At 40.0% G+C, this 18,875-nt stretch overlaps 2 protein-coding genes across 7 annotated transcripts in view; one reads left to right on the top strand and one right to left on the bottom strand.

The window, feature by feature from the left end:
- AP4S1 (adaptor related protein complex 4 subunit sigma 1) overlaps positions 1-12,169 on the bottom strand; it is a 48,131-nt gene extending 35,962 nt beyond the window's left edge. For 2 of the 3 annotated variants that reach the window (XM_061394109.1, XM_061394108.1), the window contains exon 1: positions 12,022-12,169. The gene's annotated coding sequence lies outside the window, so the exon portion shown is untranslated. The remainder of the gene's footprint in view (positions 1-12,021) is intronic. The other variant, XM_061394107.1, reaches the window with a different exon arrangement.
- Positions 11,235-18,875, top strand: part of STRN3 (striatin 3) — a 107,930-nt gene continuing 100,289 nt past the window's right edge. For 2 of the 4 annotated variants that reach the window (XM_061394096.1, XM_061394097.1), the window contains exon 1: positions 11,397-11,896. In XM_061394096.1, coding sequence (XP_061250080.1) covers positions 11,615-11,896 — 282 coding nt within the window. In that variant the 5' untranslated portion in view covers positions 11,397-11,614. Of the gene's footprint in view, positions 11,897-18,875 lie in introns of all 4 variants that reach the window. The other 2 variants (XM_061394098.1, XM_061394095.1) reach the window with 2 other exon arrangements.

The raw sequence follows: 18,875 nt of genomic DNA, 5'->3' as shown, positions 1-18,875 counted from the left end.
CAAAGTAGAGCAACATGGTATACTCCTGGCCAAAAATGTAAACAAGAGATTAAAGCTGTCAGATGAGAGCCTCCCAACCGTTTCCAGTGGATATTCATACTTAAATTTATACTGGCTTATATCGCACATCTAAGACTTGGAAAAGTCACAGTTATTTTAACAGAAGTCAAATGAGCTATTTCAATAGCAGGAATCTGATAAATAAATGTAGGTCAACTAGCAGGCAACTTAAACTTTGAAACACCAAGAGTGCAGAGAAGTGAGGGAGAGCAAACAGTAGCAGAGCAGTTTTGGAAGTTCCTAGGATCTTCTCACAGAAAACAGTAAGAGCCAAGAGGAATGCAAAAAAAGAAAAACCTGTACAGCAATATCTTTACCAAAAACCAAGTGAAAAACATCCCCTGGAGCTCTGGAACACTATCTACTCTTAACACTAGAATGAGGAAACCACAGCTGTGCTATTTTAATGGCAGAAGTGGAGGTCTGAAAATGTGGTCTTGTTAAGGGTCAAAAGAGGCTTCCCAGGTGGCTAAGTGGTAAAGAATCCATCTGCCAATGCAGGAGATGGGGTTTCAATTCCTGGGAGGGGAAGATCAAGGAAATGGCAACCCACTATAGTATTTTTGCCTGGACAGAGAAACCTGGACACTTTTTCCTTGCACAGAGGACCCTGGTGGGGCTACAAGTCCATGGGGTCACAAAGGAGTCAGACACAACTTAGCAACTAAACAATAACAACAGTCAAAATAGCCAAGGAGCCCAGTACCAAGTCACCATTGAAAGGAAGGGTGACCCCCTCCCCTGCTTGAAGTGGGAACCCCAGGAGAGAATCTGAGTACCACACTGAGAACTTGGAGGACCTCTCTTGCCAATGGTGGTGGTGGTGGTTTAGTGCTAAGTCAAGTCCAACTCTTTGCAACCCCATGGACTGTAGCCCACCAGGCCCCTCTCTCTATGGGATTTCCCAGGAAAGAATACTGAAGTGGGCCGCGTTCCCTTTTCCAGGGGATCTTCCTGACCCAGGGATCAAACCTATACCTCCTGCATTGCAGGCAGACTATCACTGAGCCACCAGGGAAGCCCCTCTTTTGCCAATGAGTTCAAGGAAAGGTCCCATCCAGGATCCTGGAGGCTCAGCAACATCCAGGGGAAGCTCTTTTATAGAAAGACAGACACCATACTGAGCAGAAACCGTTGGAGTAGAACACGATAAAATGTTTCAAAAGACAGTTAGCTAGCTCAGCTAACACTGACAATAGCTAGATCAGGCTGATCAAGTTTAGTACATTACAGTAGTAAAATTGAGACAACTGGGCATTCTGTGCTGCCTGCTACGGTGCAACACAAAGTACACTGCAGCCCCAATAGAGAAGTACTTTCATCCCCAAATATTAAAACCTGAACCAAACCAGTCTCTAGACCTAACTTCCAGCTTATGGACAATATGGAGGAGAAAGGAATATGCTAAATAATACAATAAAAATTCAATCAGCCAAATGTGGGAAATGCTACAGGATAAATAATCTCATCCCTTCAACAAATAAATGATATGATGATGTGGGGCTGAGAGGAAGACAAATCCAAAAAAAAAAAAAAAAACCCTAAAGATACAGCAAATAAAGGAAATATGTAGGTTTTGTTTGGATCCTAGTTTGAAACCACCAACTTAAAAAAAAAATTTTTTTTAAGATAAAACGGGGAAACTATAGACTAGGGATTAGACTGTATAATGGAATCACAATTTTAAAGATGTGATAATGGTATTGTGGCATGTTGAAAAAAACAAAAGGTCCTACTGTGTTAAAAATACTTGGAGAAATATATGCCAATGAAATAAAATGATGCTTGGCATTTACTTTAAAACATTCCCAGGGCTGGGCATGGGAAGGAGTGTGAGGGAGGCCGTGAATTCCGTTTCAGGGTATCTTTGAGCTTGCTGAGTATACACCATTAGCAAGGCTCACCCTCTTGAGTTGAAAAAAATTTATGGACAAGAAGTTATCACTGAAATTAAATGGTGATGGACATGTCCAAGAAGTCTTTGGGGATTTGATTCCTTTATGAATCATGCAATATATGCATGTGTGGAGATGGCAACTGGCAGATGACAGAACAATAGTGGAATGGCAGTAATGTAAGAAACTTGTCTCATCATTTTTAGAAACCTTGGAATGAGTATAATTCACATATATAACACTGTATAACTCTGTATAACACACAGAGGTTGTGTGTATCAAGGAAATCAACTGCTTCCACATGTCCCGTCTCTAAAGGGCTGGACTTACTACCATATAAAAATCAAGCAGTGTATATTTTCACAGTAAACTTTTTTGTTAAACTTTTCTAATAGTCAAAAAAATTTCTCACTCAGAAAAAAAAAAGTGGAATAGGTGAAATACAAATGGCAAAATATTGCTAATTGTTGAAAATGGCATTTTATTGGACTTTTTTCTATTTTTGCATGACTGAATCCAAAATTAAAAAGCTAAATAAAAAAGTCTACACACAATACAATTTATAATATCCAATTACTATATTGAAAGCTGTAATACAAAAGGAGGAAGAGGAATTATTTTAATATGCTCAAAGGAATTCTTGAATCTTTTTTTGTAGGATAATTGTCACGTACTTTAGGTTGGTCTATTAATAGACAAAACTAGAGGTTACCATCTTTTAAAATGTGTTGTTATAAAAAAAAACAAGTTTCTGTGAATGTTTGCCAAATTTAAAATATTTTCCAAAGAAAACACTATCTTCAGCAGAGATTGCCCAGGCAAGGTGTCCGTGTCTGGTACTATTCTTCTGAACCTTCTCCCCGCTGCCGCCACAGGAGACACACCACATTTCCAAGACTGTTAAATTATTACTGAGGAAAGTTTTGGCAATGTCCTATTGTCACATTTTCCTGTCATTTGGTTCTCATGTTTATAGACCTGGTCGTTCATTTTAAGCCAACGTTTAGGAGGAACTGGGTTCTTGGCAATCCTTTTTTTTCCCTTCAGTTTTGACATCTCTGTGAGTTAGCTATTATACAGTATTATCACAGCCTACTGCCTTCTGACTCATATTACCCGGGAGACAATTCAGGGATGAACCTGAATTGGAATTTTATATGGCATGCTGAATTTCCTCATTTTGATGCCTATCTTTCTATAATCTGCGAAGATGCTTTGCCTTTTCTTTTCCACACAATACACTATTTGAATAGTTCAAGTATTGTACATATATTTTTATACTTTTCCTAGCCACAGGCAGCAGCTTTAATGAGAAGTAGGTATCTGGTCTTATTATGCAGGTTAAACCATGGTGCAGGTCAAAGCTGCCTTCTTTTCTGTTACTTCTGCATTGCAGTTTGCTCTTTTGGTTTTGGAACACATGTCAACTTTTTTCTCAAAGATCTTTCTCTAGGCTCTAATACTAGTTTGTTGTCTATATTTATAGATGTAAATACTATACAATTTTCCCAAGTGACTGAATCACCCCCAAACTACCTTAAAAGTGATTTCAAAAGTGCAAATAATTTGTGAGCCAGAGATAGTAAATATTGAATCCACTGACAAGACAGGAGGAGGCAGAACTGTGAAAGAAAACTTTATTTTTTGTTTTCAAATAAACATGTACACTCACTGATCTAAGAGTACAAACACTTCCTATTCTACCAAGAGCTGTGGAAGTGACCCAGAACTCTGATTTCCGCTTTCTCTCTTCATGGAGATAAGAATATTGTCACAATCTTTTCAGATGATGGAAAAAGATGACTAGACCAGGGACTGTGAACCAGTCTGAGCTCTTTGTTAGAGGGATGTCAGGTACACAGTCAGCAAGGCATGAAACTGGATGTGAAGGTCAGTAACTACAGGAGGTTATACAGTTCTCCAAGTCAGGGACAAAATACTTTGTATATCAGGTATTGCAGTAATTAGGGAGAAGGTATCTGAGTGTAAGCCACTATGACTTTTTTAAAAGCCAGAATTCCTTAACATACTTTTGCTGATATATGCACATGAAATATTAATATGACAAATCTCTTTTGGGTCAGATGTAATAAGCACACAGGTGTCTAAGATGAGCTAGTGGGGAAAAAAGACCCTTAAAATTCAAAATTGACTAAAGACATAAATAGGCAGACATTCTTGAAAATCAGCAGCTGTATACTGAAACTGGGAGAATCAATGGGAGTGGAGGAGGGATGATCAAGACTGATGAAATGATACAACATATAGCAAGTTTCAAAGGTTGATACTGAAGACAGGAAATGACTCAGCCACAGTTTAGGGAGAACATTCCAGTCAGGTGAGTTGTAGGTGAATTTGGGAAAGCTTATTACCTACAGAGGCCAAGATTCTAGGAGCTTGCTGCAGTGTCAACAGGAGTCATGTACACAAAGCACAATCAGATCAGATCAGATCTGATCAGTCACTCAGTCGTGTCCGAATCTTTGCAACCCCATGAATCGCAGCATGCCAGGCCTCCCTGTCCATCACCAACTCCCGGAGTTCACTCAGACTCACGTCCATTGAGTCAGTGATGCCATCCAGCCATCTCATCCTCTGTCGTCCCCTTCTCCTACTGCTCCCAATCCCTCCCAGCATCAGAGTCTTTACCAATGAGTCAACTCTTCCCATGAGGTGGCCAAAGTACTGGAGTTTCAGCTTTAGCATCATTCCTTCCAAAGAAATCCCAGGGCTGATCTCCTTCAGAATGGACTGGTTGGATCTCCTTGCAGTCCAAGGGACTCTCAAGAGTCTTCTCCAACACCACAGTTCAAAAGCATCAATTCTTCGGCGCTCAGCCTTCTTCACAGTCCAACTCTCACATCCATACATGACCACAGGAAAAACCATAGCCTTGACTAGACGAACCTTTGTTGGCAAAGGAATGTCTCTGCTTTTGAATATGCTATCTAGGTTGGTCATAACTTTCCTTCCAAGGAGCAAGCGTCTTTTAATTTCATGGCTGCAGTCACCATCTGTAGTTTTTTTGGAGCCCAGAAAAATAAAGTCTGACACTGTTTCCACTGTTTCCTCATCCATTTCCCATGAAGTGGTGGGACCTGATGCCATGATCTTCGTTTTCTGAATGTTGAGCTTTAAGCCAACTTTCTCACTCTCCACTTTCACTTTCATCAAGAGGCTTTTTAGTTCCTCTTCACTTTCTGCCATAAGGGTGGTGTCATCTGCATATCTGAGGTTACTGAGATTTCTCCCGGCAATCTTGATTCCAGTTTGTGTTTCTTTCAGTCCAGCGTTTCTCATGATGTACTCTGCATAGAAGTTAAATAAACAGGGTGACAATATACAGCCTTGACGAACTCCTTTTCCTATTTGGAACCAGTCTGTTGTTCCATGTCCAGTTCTAACTGTTGCTTCCTGACCTGCATACAGATTTCTCAAGAGGCAGGTCAGGTGGTCTGGTATTCCCACCTCTTTCAGAATTTTCCACAGTTTCTTGTGATCCACACAGTCAAAGGCTTTGGCATAGTCAATAAAGCAGAAATAGATGTTTTTCTGGAACTCTCTTGCTTTTTCCATGATCCAGCGGATGTTGGCAATTTGATCTCTGGTTCCTCTGCCTTTTCTAAAACCAGCTTGAACATCAGGAAGTTCACGGTTCACATATTGCTGAAGCCTGGCTTAGAGAATTTTGAGCATTACTTAATGGTGTATAATATATTTTCCCAAAAGAGGAGATGATTTTGGTGCCTTTTACTACTAGTACTCAGGACGGTTCTGGTCATTGAACCTCAAGAGACAATTGGTAGAATGGTAGCAAAACTGATGAAAATGATTGAGGTGAAGAAAAAATATTTACATAAGTCCAGTCTGAATTTATGTTATTCGTCAAACATTTATTGGGGATTTCACTGTGCCAGGTACTGAGGGTACCATTATCAACAACCTAAAACTAGACTGGAAAGTCTGTGAAGATTTTGTCTGTCTGATTCTCAGTGATCACCAAGGACTAACAAGAGTATCTAAAAAATAGCAGCCAATTCAGAAATTAAAAAAAAAAAAAAAATATATATATATATATAAGTAAAGATTTATAGTACCTGGTATGTGCAGGTCTTCCTTTCACAGTGTTTAGTATGAGTGTTACTGAGGAATACATATATAGACAACTTAAATACAACGTACACTAACAAATTGAAGGATAAAAACCATATGATTATCTCAATAGATGCAGAGAAAGCCTTTGGCAAAATTCAACACCCATTTATGATAAAAACTCCCCAGAAAGCAGGCATAGAAGGAACATACCTCAACATAATAAAAGCCATATGTGATAAACCCACAGCAAACATTATCCTCAATTGCGAAAAATTGAAAGTATTTCCCCCAAAGTCAGGAACAAGACAAGGGTGCTCACTCTCACCACTACTATTCAACATATTTTTGGAAGTTCTAGCCACAGCAATCAGAGAAGAAAAAGAATAAAAGGAATCCAGATAGGAAAAGAAGAGTAAAACTCTCACTGTTTGCAGATGACATGATCCTCTACAAAGAAAACCCTAAAGATACCACCAGAAAATTACTAGAGATAGTCAATGAATATGGTAAAGTTGCAGGATATAAAATTAATACAGAAATTGCTTGCATTCCTATACACTAACAATGGGAAAATAGAAATTAAGGAAACAATCCCATTCACCATTGCAATGAAAAGAATAAAATACTTAGGAATAAATCTACCTAAAGACACAAAAGATCTATATATAGAAAACTATAAAACACTGATGAAAGAAATCAAAGATGACACAAATAGATGGAGAAATGTACCATGTTCATGGATTGGAAGAATCAATATAGTGAAAATGAATATACTACCCAAAGCAATCTATAGATTTAATGCAATCCCGATCAAGTTACCAATGGTATTTTTCACAGAACTAGAACAAATACCTTCACAATTTGTATGGAAATACAAACAACTTCAAATAGCCAAAGCAATCTTGAGAAAGAAGAATGGAACTGGAGGAATCAACCTGCCTGATTTCAGACTATACTACAAAGCTACAGTCATCAAGACAGTATGGTACTGGCACAAAGACAGAAATATAGATCAATGGAACAAACTAGAGAGCCCAGAGATAAATCCATGCACCTATGGACACCTTATCTTTGACAAAAGAGGCAAAAATATAAAATGGAGAAAAGACAATCTCTTTAACAAGTGGTGCTGGGAAAACTGGTCAATCATCTATAAAATAATAAAACTAGAACACTTTCTAACACAATACACAAAAATAAACTCAAAATGGATTAACAATTTAAATGCAAGACCAGAAACTATAAAACTCCTAGAGGAAAACATAGGCAAAACACTCTCCGACACACATCACAGCAAGATCCTCTATGACCCATCTTCCAGAGTAATGGAAATAAAAGTAAAAATAAACAAATGGGATCTAATTAAACATAAAAGCTTTTGCACTATGAAGGAAACTATAAGCAAGGTGAAAAGACAGCCTTCAGAGTGGGAGAAAATAATAGCAAATGAAGCAACTGACAAAGAATTAATTTCAAAAATATACAAGCAGCTCATGCAACTCAATACCAGAAAAATAAACGATCTAGTCAAAAAATGGGCCAAAGAACTAAACAGACATTTCTCCAAAGAAGACATACAGATAGCTAACACATGAAAAGATGCTCAACATCACTCATTATCAGAGAAATGTAAATCAAACCCACAATGAGGTACCATCTCACACCAGTCAGAATGACTGCTATCAAAAAGTCTACAAACAATAAAGGCTGGAGAGGGTGTGGAGAAAAGGGAACCCTCTTACACTGTTGATGGGAATGCAAACTAGTACAGCCACTATGGAGAACAGTGTGGAGATTCCTTAAAAAACTGGAAATAGAACTGCCATATGACCCAGTAATCCCACTGCTGGGCATATACACTGTGGAAACCGGAATTGAAAGAGACACATGTACCCCAAGGTTCATCAAAGCACTGTTTACAATAGCTAGGACATGGAAGCAACTTAGATGTCCATCGGCAGACGAATGGATAAGAAAGCTGTGGTACATATACACAATGGAATATTACTCAGCTATTTAAAAGAATGCATTTGAATCAGTTCTAATCAGGTGGATGAAACTGGAGCCTATTATACACAATGAAGTAAAAATGAAAAACATCAATAAAGTATATTAATGCATATATATATGGAATTTAGAAAGATGGTAACGAGGACCCTATATGCAAGACTTCAAAAGAGACACAGATACAAAGAACAGACTTTTGGACTCTGAGGGAGAAGGCGAGGGTGGGATGATTTGAGAGAATAGCATTGAAACACGTATATTATCATATGTAAAACATATGACCAGTCCAACTTCCATGCTTGAAACAGGGCACTCAAAGCCAGTGCACTGGGACAACCCAGAGGAATGGGATGAGGAGGGAGATGGGAGGGATGTTCAGGATTTGGGGACACATGTACACCCACGGCTGATTCACGTCAGTGTATAGCAAAAATCACCACAATATTGTAAAGTAATTAGCTTCCAATTAAAATAAATTAATTTAAAAAATAAAAAATAAATAAATGTAGTGAGTATTAGGAGTTCAGCATGGGATACTATTACTAAGATAGGGTCTCTAAATAATAAGCTTCTTGGAGGAGGAAATATTTGAGTTTTGAAGGAAGACGGGAAGGTAAGCCAGTTGGGTACAGCATGTATTAAATTCTTGGAAATGAAACAGTGTAATACATTTTCAGAACTCAAAATGGTGCAGTTTAGCTGGAGAGAAGAATGGGTTACCATGATGATGTGATGGTAGATTAGGCAATAAGATGGACTTTTATATGCTATGCTAAAATTTGGGCTTTATTCTAAATTTGGTCATCATTAATGCAGTGTAACCAGGGAATGACAGGATCAGACCTACCTTTTGAAGATCACTCAGACATCAGTGGTAGTGGAAAGCGGGTAAAGAGTAGAGGTGGAAAGGTTTAAATTAAGGCAATGTATGAAGATAATGGGAGAGATATAAGATAATACTGAGAAAGGGATTGGAAAGTACTAGAATGAAGGACTGCCAGGCCTCAGGTTTGAATGCAGTACCACTTAACAGGATGGGTAATAGAAGTAAGTTTGTTGTTTTGAAGGTGGGTGAGGAGGAAAAATATAAACCCAGCCTTTATTTGAGCTTGATGTAAATCAGGAAATGTTAGTGGGTATATTCCTCATTTTTTGATGCCAATGTAAGAGAGGTCAGCCACATCTTCTCACAAATTCCTTTTGGTGTATAATAGGTCTTGAGGCAGTATAATGTTTGTAAACTTTTTACCTGCTATGAGGCCCCTTGAAAAAGAACAAGATTGAATAAGCAGGTTGTATGTTAGTTGCTATAAAATGGAGAGATAGTTCTTAATACTGTGATCTCAGACCTTATTTCATATATAAATAAAATATGGCAGCAAGGGTAAGAAGTCCAATCTGCTTTCCATTAAACAATAATAGCAGTAAAGCAGACATGACAAAACAAGATGTATCACTTTATCTCTCTGAATTACACTCTAAATGGTCGTGAAAATTTTATTGATAGTAGAGAAGAAAAAAAATTAATGCAGTGAATTTTATACGCGATTTCCTGGCACAGCTGTAATTAATGAATCTTTTCTCTTAGATTGTTAAATATTTTTGTCCTATTTTTTAACCAAATGATTATTAGCTACATTAACTTTTAGAAGCTTACTAGTTCATTAAGAATGTTTCCTGGCAACCTAAGCACATAAAAACACATATTATGGTACTTAAAAAGATTAACCTTGTCTTTTATGTGTATATTATATTCACTCAAACAACCAAGAAAAACATTTTTAGCCACTCATCTAGGATTTTGTCTTCACAATGCTCTTATTTTTGATTTCCATCCAAAGATTCTGCTATGAACTGTTTATAATAGCCTGGACATGGAAGCAACCTAGATGTCCATCAGCAGAGGAATGGATAAGAAAGCCCTGGTACATATGCACAATAGAATATTACTCAGCCATTAAAAAGAATACATTTGAATCAATTCTAATGAGGTGGATGAAACTGGAGCCTATTATACAGAGTGAAGTAAGCCAGAAAGAAAAACACCAATATAGTATACTAACGCATATATATGAAATTTAGAAAGATGGCAACAACAACCCTATATGCAAGACAGCAAAAGAGACACAGATGTATAGAACAGTCTTTTGGACTCTGTGGGAGAAGGCGAGGGTGGGATGATTTAAGAGAATAGCATTGAAACATGTATATTATCATATGTGAAACAGATCACCAGTCCAGGTTCAATGCATGAGACAGGGTGCTTGGGGCTGGTGAACTGGGATGACCCAGAGGGATGGGATGGGGAGGGTGGTGGGAAGGGGGCTCAGGATGGGGAACATATGTACACCCATGGCTGATTCATGTCAATGTATGGCAAAACCACTACAAAATTGTAAAGTAATTAGCCTCCAATTAAAATAAATAAATAAATAAAAAGATTCTGCTATGTATGATAGTATTTGTGAGCCCATTCACTTCTAAAATGTCTGTTAATCAGCCTCCTTTAAGTTTTCTTTCTCCCTCTACCCATTATCAAGATCTAAAGTTTTTCACCTTCCCTTCTCCCAAGAGAAAAATGAAAACAATCGCTCCTGCTCCTCTCTCAAACGCCCCAAACACAACCCACCCCAGAATTGGAAACCAGGGAGGCAAAGTGGTACATGTTGCAACTTGCGACTGGGAGCACAGACTTTGGAACCAGAGCCCGGAGACAGGGAATCAATCTTCACTTCCTGGAGGATCTGGGCTATTTGTCAAAAGAGAACGTTCCCAAAGCCCCAGGAACTGACTGGTGCTAGGAAACCAGAGAAAGAGCGGGTGACAAGCAGAGAAAGAGGCCCGATCCTCTGGGACTGCCAGAAACACGCAAGGAATGCAAAAGAAACGTCAAGAATCCGGGACCGGCTGCGGCCGGCTAGAAGGACCACTCAGGTTAAAACCCAACTCCGAAGGCAGGAGCGCCGCTGAGACTCGAGTGGGAAACGGCGCTGAGGGGGTTGACTGAACGAGGGAAACCCACTCCTGGGAAGGCAGAAACCGACTCCCTCCCAAATGTCGGAGTCGGTGACCCACAATCCGGTCCCGGCCACCAGACACCTCCGGCGAGCCTGGGGGCTGGCCTAGGGGCGGGGCCAAGCTCTTTCTCCGCCTCTAACGGCAGGCCGACTGCGTCCTCAGTACGCCTGCGTAGGGTGAGGCCGGACTCTATTTGGCTAGTAGGCGAGCGGCGGCATCGGCGTTCTCTACCCAGCATGCTGCGCGGGAGCGGCGGCCCTACGTCTATCCCCTTCCCAACCCTGCCCCCGCTTCCCACTCCCGTCGCGGCCCCCCCTTCCCCTAAAGTGAGTGAGTGAGACGGGCAGATGGAGGAGGGACTGTAATGGCGGCGGCCGGCAGCTCCCTGCTCTGACCCACGGCAGGCATACAGCAACGACCCCCTCCCTGCCCCTCTCTCTGCCGGCCTCCGCCCCGCCGCTAGCGCGGGGCCACCCTCTCCGGCCCTTCCCCCAGCCGTCGGCGTCTCGCCCTGCACCCCGGCCGGGGCCCCACACACAATGGACGAGCTCGCCGGAGGCGGTGGTGGCGGCCCGGCGATGGCGTCCCCTCCACGGCAGCAGCAAGGACCCGGGGGGAACATGAGCCTTTCGCCAGGGGGGAATGGAGCGGCGGGCGGCGGGGGTCCTCCGGCCACCGAGGGAGCGGGTCCCGCGGCAGGCCCCGAGCTGTCCCGGCCGCAGCAATACACTATCCCAGGGATCCTGCACTACATCCAGCACGAGTGGGCTCGGTTCGAGATGGAGCGGGCGCACTGGGAGGTGGAGCGGGCCGAACTACAGGTACCTCGCTGGGGTCGGTATGCGGGACGGCTGCGGCGGCTGGGTTCCCGGCCGGGGGTGGGGGGGTGGGGCCGGGACTCCCCTCATTCGGAACTCGAGGCCTTGGGAGACCGAGAGGAACCTACCTGTGCGGCTCGGGGGGCGATAGTCGTGGAGACGGCTCTTCCTAGAACCCCCCTCCCCCTTTCCCGCAGAAGCTTGTTACCCAGACCTCACTGGCTGCGCGGTGCGGGCTTCCTTGGGGCAGCCATTTTGGCTTTTAGTATGGCGTCTGCGGGGGCTCCTCCGGAGGCGTTCTGCGCGGGCCTCCGGGGTTTGGGGCCGAGTTCCTCTCTGTGGGAGAATCCGGCGTGGGGCTGTCGGGCACTGCGCTGGCTCCTGTTTATGCCTCTTAAGATGGAGAACCCGAGGAGAGGGACTGGGTTGGGGATTTTACCACCTTTTCCCGAATCACCCCCCTGTTTCCGATTTGGCGTGACTGCCCCCCTCCCCCGGAGTTGGGAGCCCTTACTCTTTGACAGCCACGCTTCTTTCCAGGGCTGCTGCCGCTCACAATGGCTTGCGGCTGACCGATGAAGTTTTCATTTCCTACCGCCAACTTTTAAGTACCTTTTTACCTGGGATGCTGCCTTATTCACTTCGATTCTCTTTGAGTTCGTCCTTAGTGACTGACTCATCAACGCTGCTCTGTACTTTTAGAGTACTCTTCAGCAGGCCTTCCCCTCCTCAATTCCCGTCTTTACACACGAAAAGCCAAACCAGACTATCTGTGCCGTCTTCAGGAAACGATTGAGAAAAGATTTAATGTTAGTTTGGAGTAAAACGTTTTTGTTTCATATTACCAGCTCGCACAGGGGAAGCAGAGTTAAATATCCTTAGGAACCTTCATAATTGAGCCGGACCCGGTCTTAAGGTGAAACTTTTGAGATACTGGTTCACCTAACTTTTGGAAGATGTTGGTAGTTTAAGGGCTTATGTCTTGGATTTCAGAAGAGCTACATTTAAAAGGATTGTTCACCTCTTTCGCATGTTTGTGTTTATTTTAAAATCACTTTCCAAAGCAAATTTAGGCTTAGAAGGAAAAAAGCATGCATGTAAATAGTGCTGCACCTGTTCTTCAGACTGCTGTATATTTAGAGTGTATGTGGTATTGTTCGCTGATATACATGTCATATATGTCTGGGGTGAATGATTAGGGAAATGTAGTGTTGAAAGAAGATTGAATTAGCTTAAAAGGGTTGTCCTCAAACAAATACATACATCTTCAGTTTGATATTGAACCAGTCGACTTTTTGTCTCTACAAAGTGGGGAAAGTCAAACTTTTAAAAAGTAAAAAGGCAGATATTTTGACACTTATCAAAAAGTGAATTCACTTTATCAGGTTGGCAATTCAGTGTTTTAGTGCTTTGATATACTATTGGGCTTTTAAAAAATATTAACATGTCAAGTGTTGTTCCTTTTGTGTGTGCTCTGCTTTAAAATATCTGGGACATACAAAGTTCTCTTGATGAACAACTTTGTATTACACCATGTGCAAACTTAATATTCAGTGTGAGGCATTTATTTTTGAAAACTGCATTTACAAATGCATTGAAGCCTAGGCTCACTAAATAATACTTCACCAGTCCCTAGTACAGTGTTTATAACCTTTGTACTGTTGTGGAAAAGGTTTAATTTAAACACTTTCTAAGTTAGTAAATGTATTAGTCATTGGTAAGCTTCACAAAATGTCTTACTTGTGTCTGAATTAGTAAAATCTATGCCACTTGAGATCTATATTGTTTACCTTAGCTTTTGGTTTGCCTTCTAATTCTCCTCTCGACAGAAGTCTTTTAAGGAAAATTTGTTTTGCTTGCTTGCTTTCAGCCTATCTACTGTTGTTGGCACATTAGTTCGGATATAGCCATTTTAAACTTTTTGTTTACTTACTTCGAAGAAGTTCTTCGGTGTTTATCTAGACTCTTTGTTTTTTTTTTCCCCTTTAGAAATTTTTATTATTTCACACTGATTCTTTTGGAACAAAATGTTCATGATTGTGTGTTTTTGTTCTATATATTTCTCTATGTTTTATTGGGCTACGTAGTTAATTTAGAATATTGAATTTGTTTTACATGTCTAAAGTCTTTAGTAAGAATGCTTGTGAGATGTCCATTTTAAAATGTATGAAAAATGTATTGGGAGAGTTTACGTGAAGCATGAATACATTTAAACTGTAAACTTAGACTTAATTTAAGAAAGATAACATAGAAGTAAAATAACTTGCATATCATTTGGTATACAGCCTTGAGTATACTGTTCATCTATACATTACTTAAAGTGTTTAGTACTAAAACTATTCAATAATGACTACAAAGAGGCTAAGGTATACCTCCTTTTGATGTAAATTTTCAATGTGGATTTTATTTTTCCTGGCTTTGGAAAGGTTTTTAAACTAAAACTTTGCAGTATGGTTCTCTTTTCTGTAAAAGAAATTTTGGATAAAGTTCTTTCTTAGAAGATTGGAACTAAAGCAAAGAATGTCTTAAAACTCTTATTTTTGTGACGGTTCCTTACCTGGGACTCAGGTAAAAACTTTGTTACGTTAATAAGGCTCCAGGACAGTGATTTCTTTTCTTTTCTTTTTTTTTAAAATTTTATTTTATTTAACTTTACAATATTGTATTTGTTTTGCCGTATATCAAAATGAATCTGCCACAGGTATACATGTGTTCCCCATCCTGAACCCTCCTCCCTCCTCCCTTCCCATACCATCTCTCTGGGTCGTCCCAGTGCACCAGCCCCAAGCATCCAGTATCCTGCATCGAACCTGGACTGGCAACTCGTTTCATATATGATATTATACATATTTCAATGCCATTCTCCCAAATCATCCCACCCTGTCCCTCTCCCAGAGTCCAAAAGACTGTTCTGTACATCAGTGTCTCTTTTGCTGTCTTGTATACAGGGTTATTGTTACCATCTTTCTAAATTCCATATATATGCGTTAGTATACTGTATTGGTGTTTTTTTTTTCTGGCTTACTTCACTCTGTATAATAGGCTCCAGTTATTTCTAAGTGAGAGTGCTACTGACAATCACTGGTAATCCCCCCTGCCCCAACCCCCCTAATATGCAGGGCTCTGTTTCATCTTCCAGAGATTTGGATTGAATTGGCCTAGGACTTGAAAAAAATGGACTGTTTTTAGGATTCAGCCAGTTCATATTATATAGAATGGAATTGCCCTTTCATCAGTATTTTAAACTGATGAGGTCGATATCATTCCTGTTTTACAGATTAGGAGACACACTTCAACAATGTAAGTAACTGTTTGCTAGCTGTAAGTATTGTAGCTCAGATTTGAATCTGGGTTCATCTGAATCCAAAGACTTTGGTCTTCTCACCAGTCTTGAAACCGCTCTTATTGTCTTGGTATTTTTTGTAGAAATAGAATCTGACTTACAATTTACTATAGAGACGTGGGTTCAATCCCTGGGTGGGGAAGATCATCTGGAGAAGGAAAGAGCAACTTACTCCAGTATTCTTGCCTGGGAAATCCCATGGACAGAGGAGCCTAGTGGGAAACTGTCCGCGGGGTTACAAAGAGTCACACGTGACTTAGCAACTAAACAACAACATACAGCACCACTGCAGTATGTTTCAAGAGTTTTATTAAGCCGCCATGACATGGGTAGGTCTAGTTATGACACAAGTGATAGGTAGAAAATATAGTCCTGGTATTTGTCTTCTAAAATTACTAATTCTCTAGCAAATGTAAACTTTTAGCGTTTGTGTTTGCATACTCTGGCATACAGATTTGTGATAACTAGACAGATATTGCCACTTAAAGATCTTAATAGGAGATATTTCTCTCAGACATAACTTGATTTCTTCCTTTTGAATTGGGGGCAGTAGGTGTTTCTCTTCTAATCTATTATTGTCAGAGTTTCCTTTGGATAGTCTATCCAAATCAAGTCTAGTCAAATCCTGTTCCTTTTTTATTACAAAATTTTTGTCAATCTATGAAATTACAAAAAAATAATATAGAGATTTTTCATTAAAGTACTCTTTTTATTGAGAGTTTCAGCCTTCATAAAGTCTTGCTGTTATGCACTTTTTCTATTTCAAATGATGGTGACAGTAAAAAAAAAAATTATTTAGAATTAAAAGTCCATAATCTTATGTCATATTCTCCCTGTTTTTTAAGTCTTGGAAACAAAAAGTTTGGGGACCATTAATATATAATTCTTTTTCTCTATTTACTTTTTAATCCTGTATAATCTTTTTGCTCTATTGTCTCATTACTCCCGACTGAGCTTAATAGGACACTTTTTTCTGTCGGTGATTGACCTTCAAATTGCCAAATCTTGCTGCCTTCTCACAGATCATAAGTACTTAGCCAGCACTTTCAGCTGTTGACGGTTCTTCCTCAAAATCCTTTTCTTTGGCCACTACTCTGTAATCCCTTATTTTCCTTTTGATCTACTTATCATCTTCATATGTTTCTTCTACTTTGGTTTCAGTTATTGTTACCTGGGTTTCTGGTTCTTTTTACAGAAATACACAGTGGATTTTTTTTGTTTGTTTGCTTGCTTGCTTGCTTTTGCTAAGTGTTATTCCAGTGCTTTAGTATTTAGTCCTTAAATCCTAAAACCCAATGAGTTGGGCACAGTTGGTTTCTCTTGTTGTTATTTTGTTTAGTTTGATGCTAGGCTATTGGGCCCAGAGGTTAAGTAATCTAAGAGTAGCAGAGCTGGAATTTAAACCTAGGCAGGCTGCCTCTGGAAGCCATGTTGTTAGTTACTACTGTATCTTTGACTTTCAGATATCTCAAAAATATTTCTAACTTTCTCTGTAAATTTTCTGCTTCAGATTCAATACATCCATTATTTATTTCATCTCAAATGCCTGCCTCTTCCCCCCCACCAAGGCGCACTTAACTTGATCATTCTCCTTTATTCCCTGTTTTTGTTAGTTTATTATCATCCTTCCCATTGGTAGATGCTAAAGAGATCAGTAGGTTCTTCTAAAAATGTTGAGTCTTTGGGTTTATTGATTCTAGTATGACTATTCAGTGAATATATTTGAGTGTTACTTTGTGCTATATACTGGATATATAATGATGTATGAAGCAAGGAACTTGCTGCTGTTGGAGATTATACTCTAGATATAATAAAATGTGATAAATCAGAAATTAACAGGATGTTGAGAAAATAAATATAATGGGAAACCGTTGTAGATAGTGAGCTTTCACTAAGCAATTATTGAGCAGTTTTTATATGCCAGCCAAGAATTATTTTAAGTTAATGCATAGGTTGTTGTTTGTTTTCACTCACTAAGTTGTGTCCGACTCTGCAACCCCATGAACTGCAGCACGCCAGGCTTCCGTGTCCTTCACTATCTCCCAAGGTTTGCTCAAACTCATGTCCGTTGAGTCAGTGATGCCATCCAGCCATTTCATCCTCTGTTACCTGCTTCTCCTCTTGCCCTCAATCTTTCCCAGTATTAGGGTTTTTCCAGTGAGTCAGCTGTTTGTATTAGGTGGCTAAAGTATCGGAGCTTCAGCATTAGTCCTTACAGTGAATATTTCAGGGTTGATTTCCTTGCTGTCCTAGGGACTCCCAAGTTTTCTCCAGTACCACAGTTGGAAAGCATTAATTCTTCAGTGTTCAGCCTTCTTTATGGTCCAACTCTCACATCCATACATGACTACTGGAAAAACCAAAGCTTTCACTATATGGACCTTTGTTGGCAGAGTGATATCTCTGCTTTTTAATACACAGTCTAGGTTTGTCATAGGTTTTCTTCCAAGGAGCAAGTCTTTTAATTTTGTGGCTGCAGTCACTGTCCATGTTGATTTTGGAGCCCAGTAATATGAAATTTGTCACTGTTTCCAATTTTTCCCCATCTATTTGCCATGAAATGATATGACCAGATACCATGATCTTCATTTTTTGAATGTTGAGTTTTAAGCCAAAATTTTCACTCTCCTCTTTCACTTTCATTAAGAGACTCTTTAGTTCTTCACTTTCTGCCATTAAAGTGATATCATCTGTATATCTGAGATTGTTGATATTTTTCCCAACAATCTTGATTCCAGCTTGTGAGTCATCCAGCCCAGCATTTCGTATGATGTACCCATAACTCATTTAATTTTTGTGACGCCTCTATGGGGATATGGATACTTTTAGATCTCAAGTATGAGTACCTAACCATAGGTATTTCAGAGGAAAACAGCAGCATTAGAAGAAGTTCTGAAGCAGGAAAGATCTTCACTGGACGTGTGAATTTTACTATAGTGATTCAAGGGACTATTTAATATAGATAGTCTCAGTAGCCTAATACATGTATTTTAATTTAGTGATTGTTAATTTTTTGGAAATAGTCTCCTTTGCATATAGACTGAAAGCTTTGGAGCTTTTTTCTAGTTAAAAAACAAATTTTTTTGGCTTCTAACATCTTTGAAGCCTAGCTACTGACCTGAGGAAATAACCCTGATTTAATCCGTGCTTATAATTCCTTTACTACCATTGTTTTAGTTCAGAGTGTTTCTCCTGTGTGATTTCTTTGGAGAAATCTAGCACTTTTCCTCCATATATGCTCCTCTCTTAAAGAGTTTGTCCTTTATATTGTAAGTATGATTGGATTATATATACTCTTACTTTAATTTTTAAAGATGATGGAGAGTTTTAAATTCAAAAATAACAGTTATCAGGACTTCCCTAGTGGTGCAGTGGATAAGACTCTGCCTGCCAATGCAGCGAACGTGGGTTCGATCCCTGGTCTGGGAAGATTCAGCCGTGCTGCAGAGCAGTTGAGCCTGTGCACCACAACTACTGAAGCCCTCGCTCCTGGAGACCGTGCTCTGGAACAAGAGAAACCACCGCAGTGAGAAGCCCAGACGCTGGCAACGAAGAGGTGCCCCCGTTCACCACTAGAGAAAGCCAAAGCAAATCAGTGAAGACCCAGCATAGTGAAAAATAAATACCAAAAAACATATA

The sequence above is a fragment of the Bos javanicus genome, chromosome 21 (genome assembly GCF_032452875.1).
Source record: "Bos javanicus breed banteng chromosome 21, ARS-OSU_banteng_1.0, whole genome shotgun sequence".
Classification (NCBI taxonomy): Eukaryota; Metazoa; Chordata; class Mammalia; order Artiodactyla; family Bovidae; genus Bos; species Bos javanicus.
Note: the sequence above shows the minus strand (reverse complement) of the source record. Positions and strands in the feature narration are given on the sequence as shown.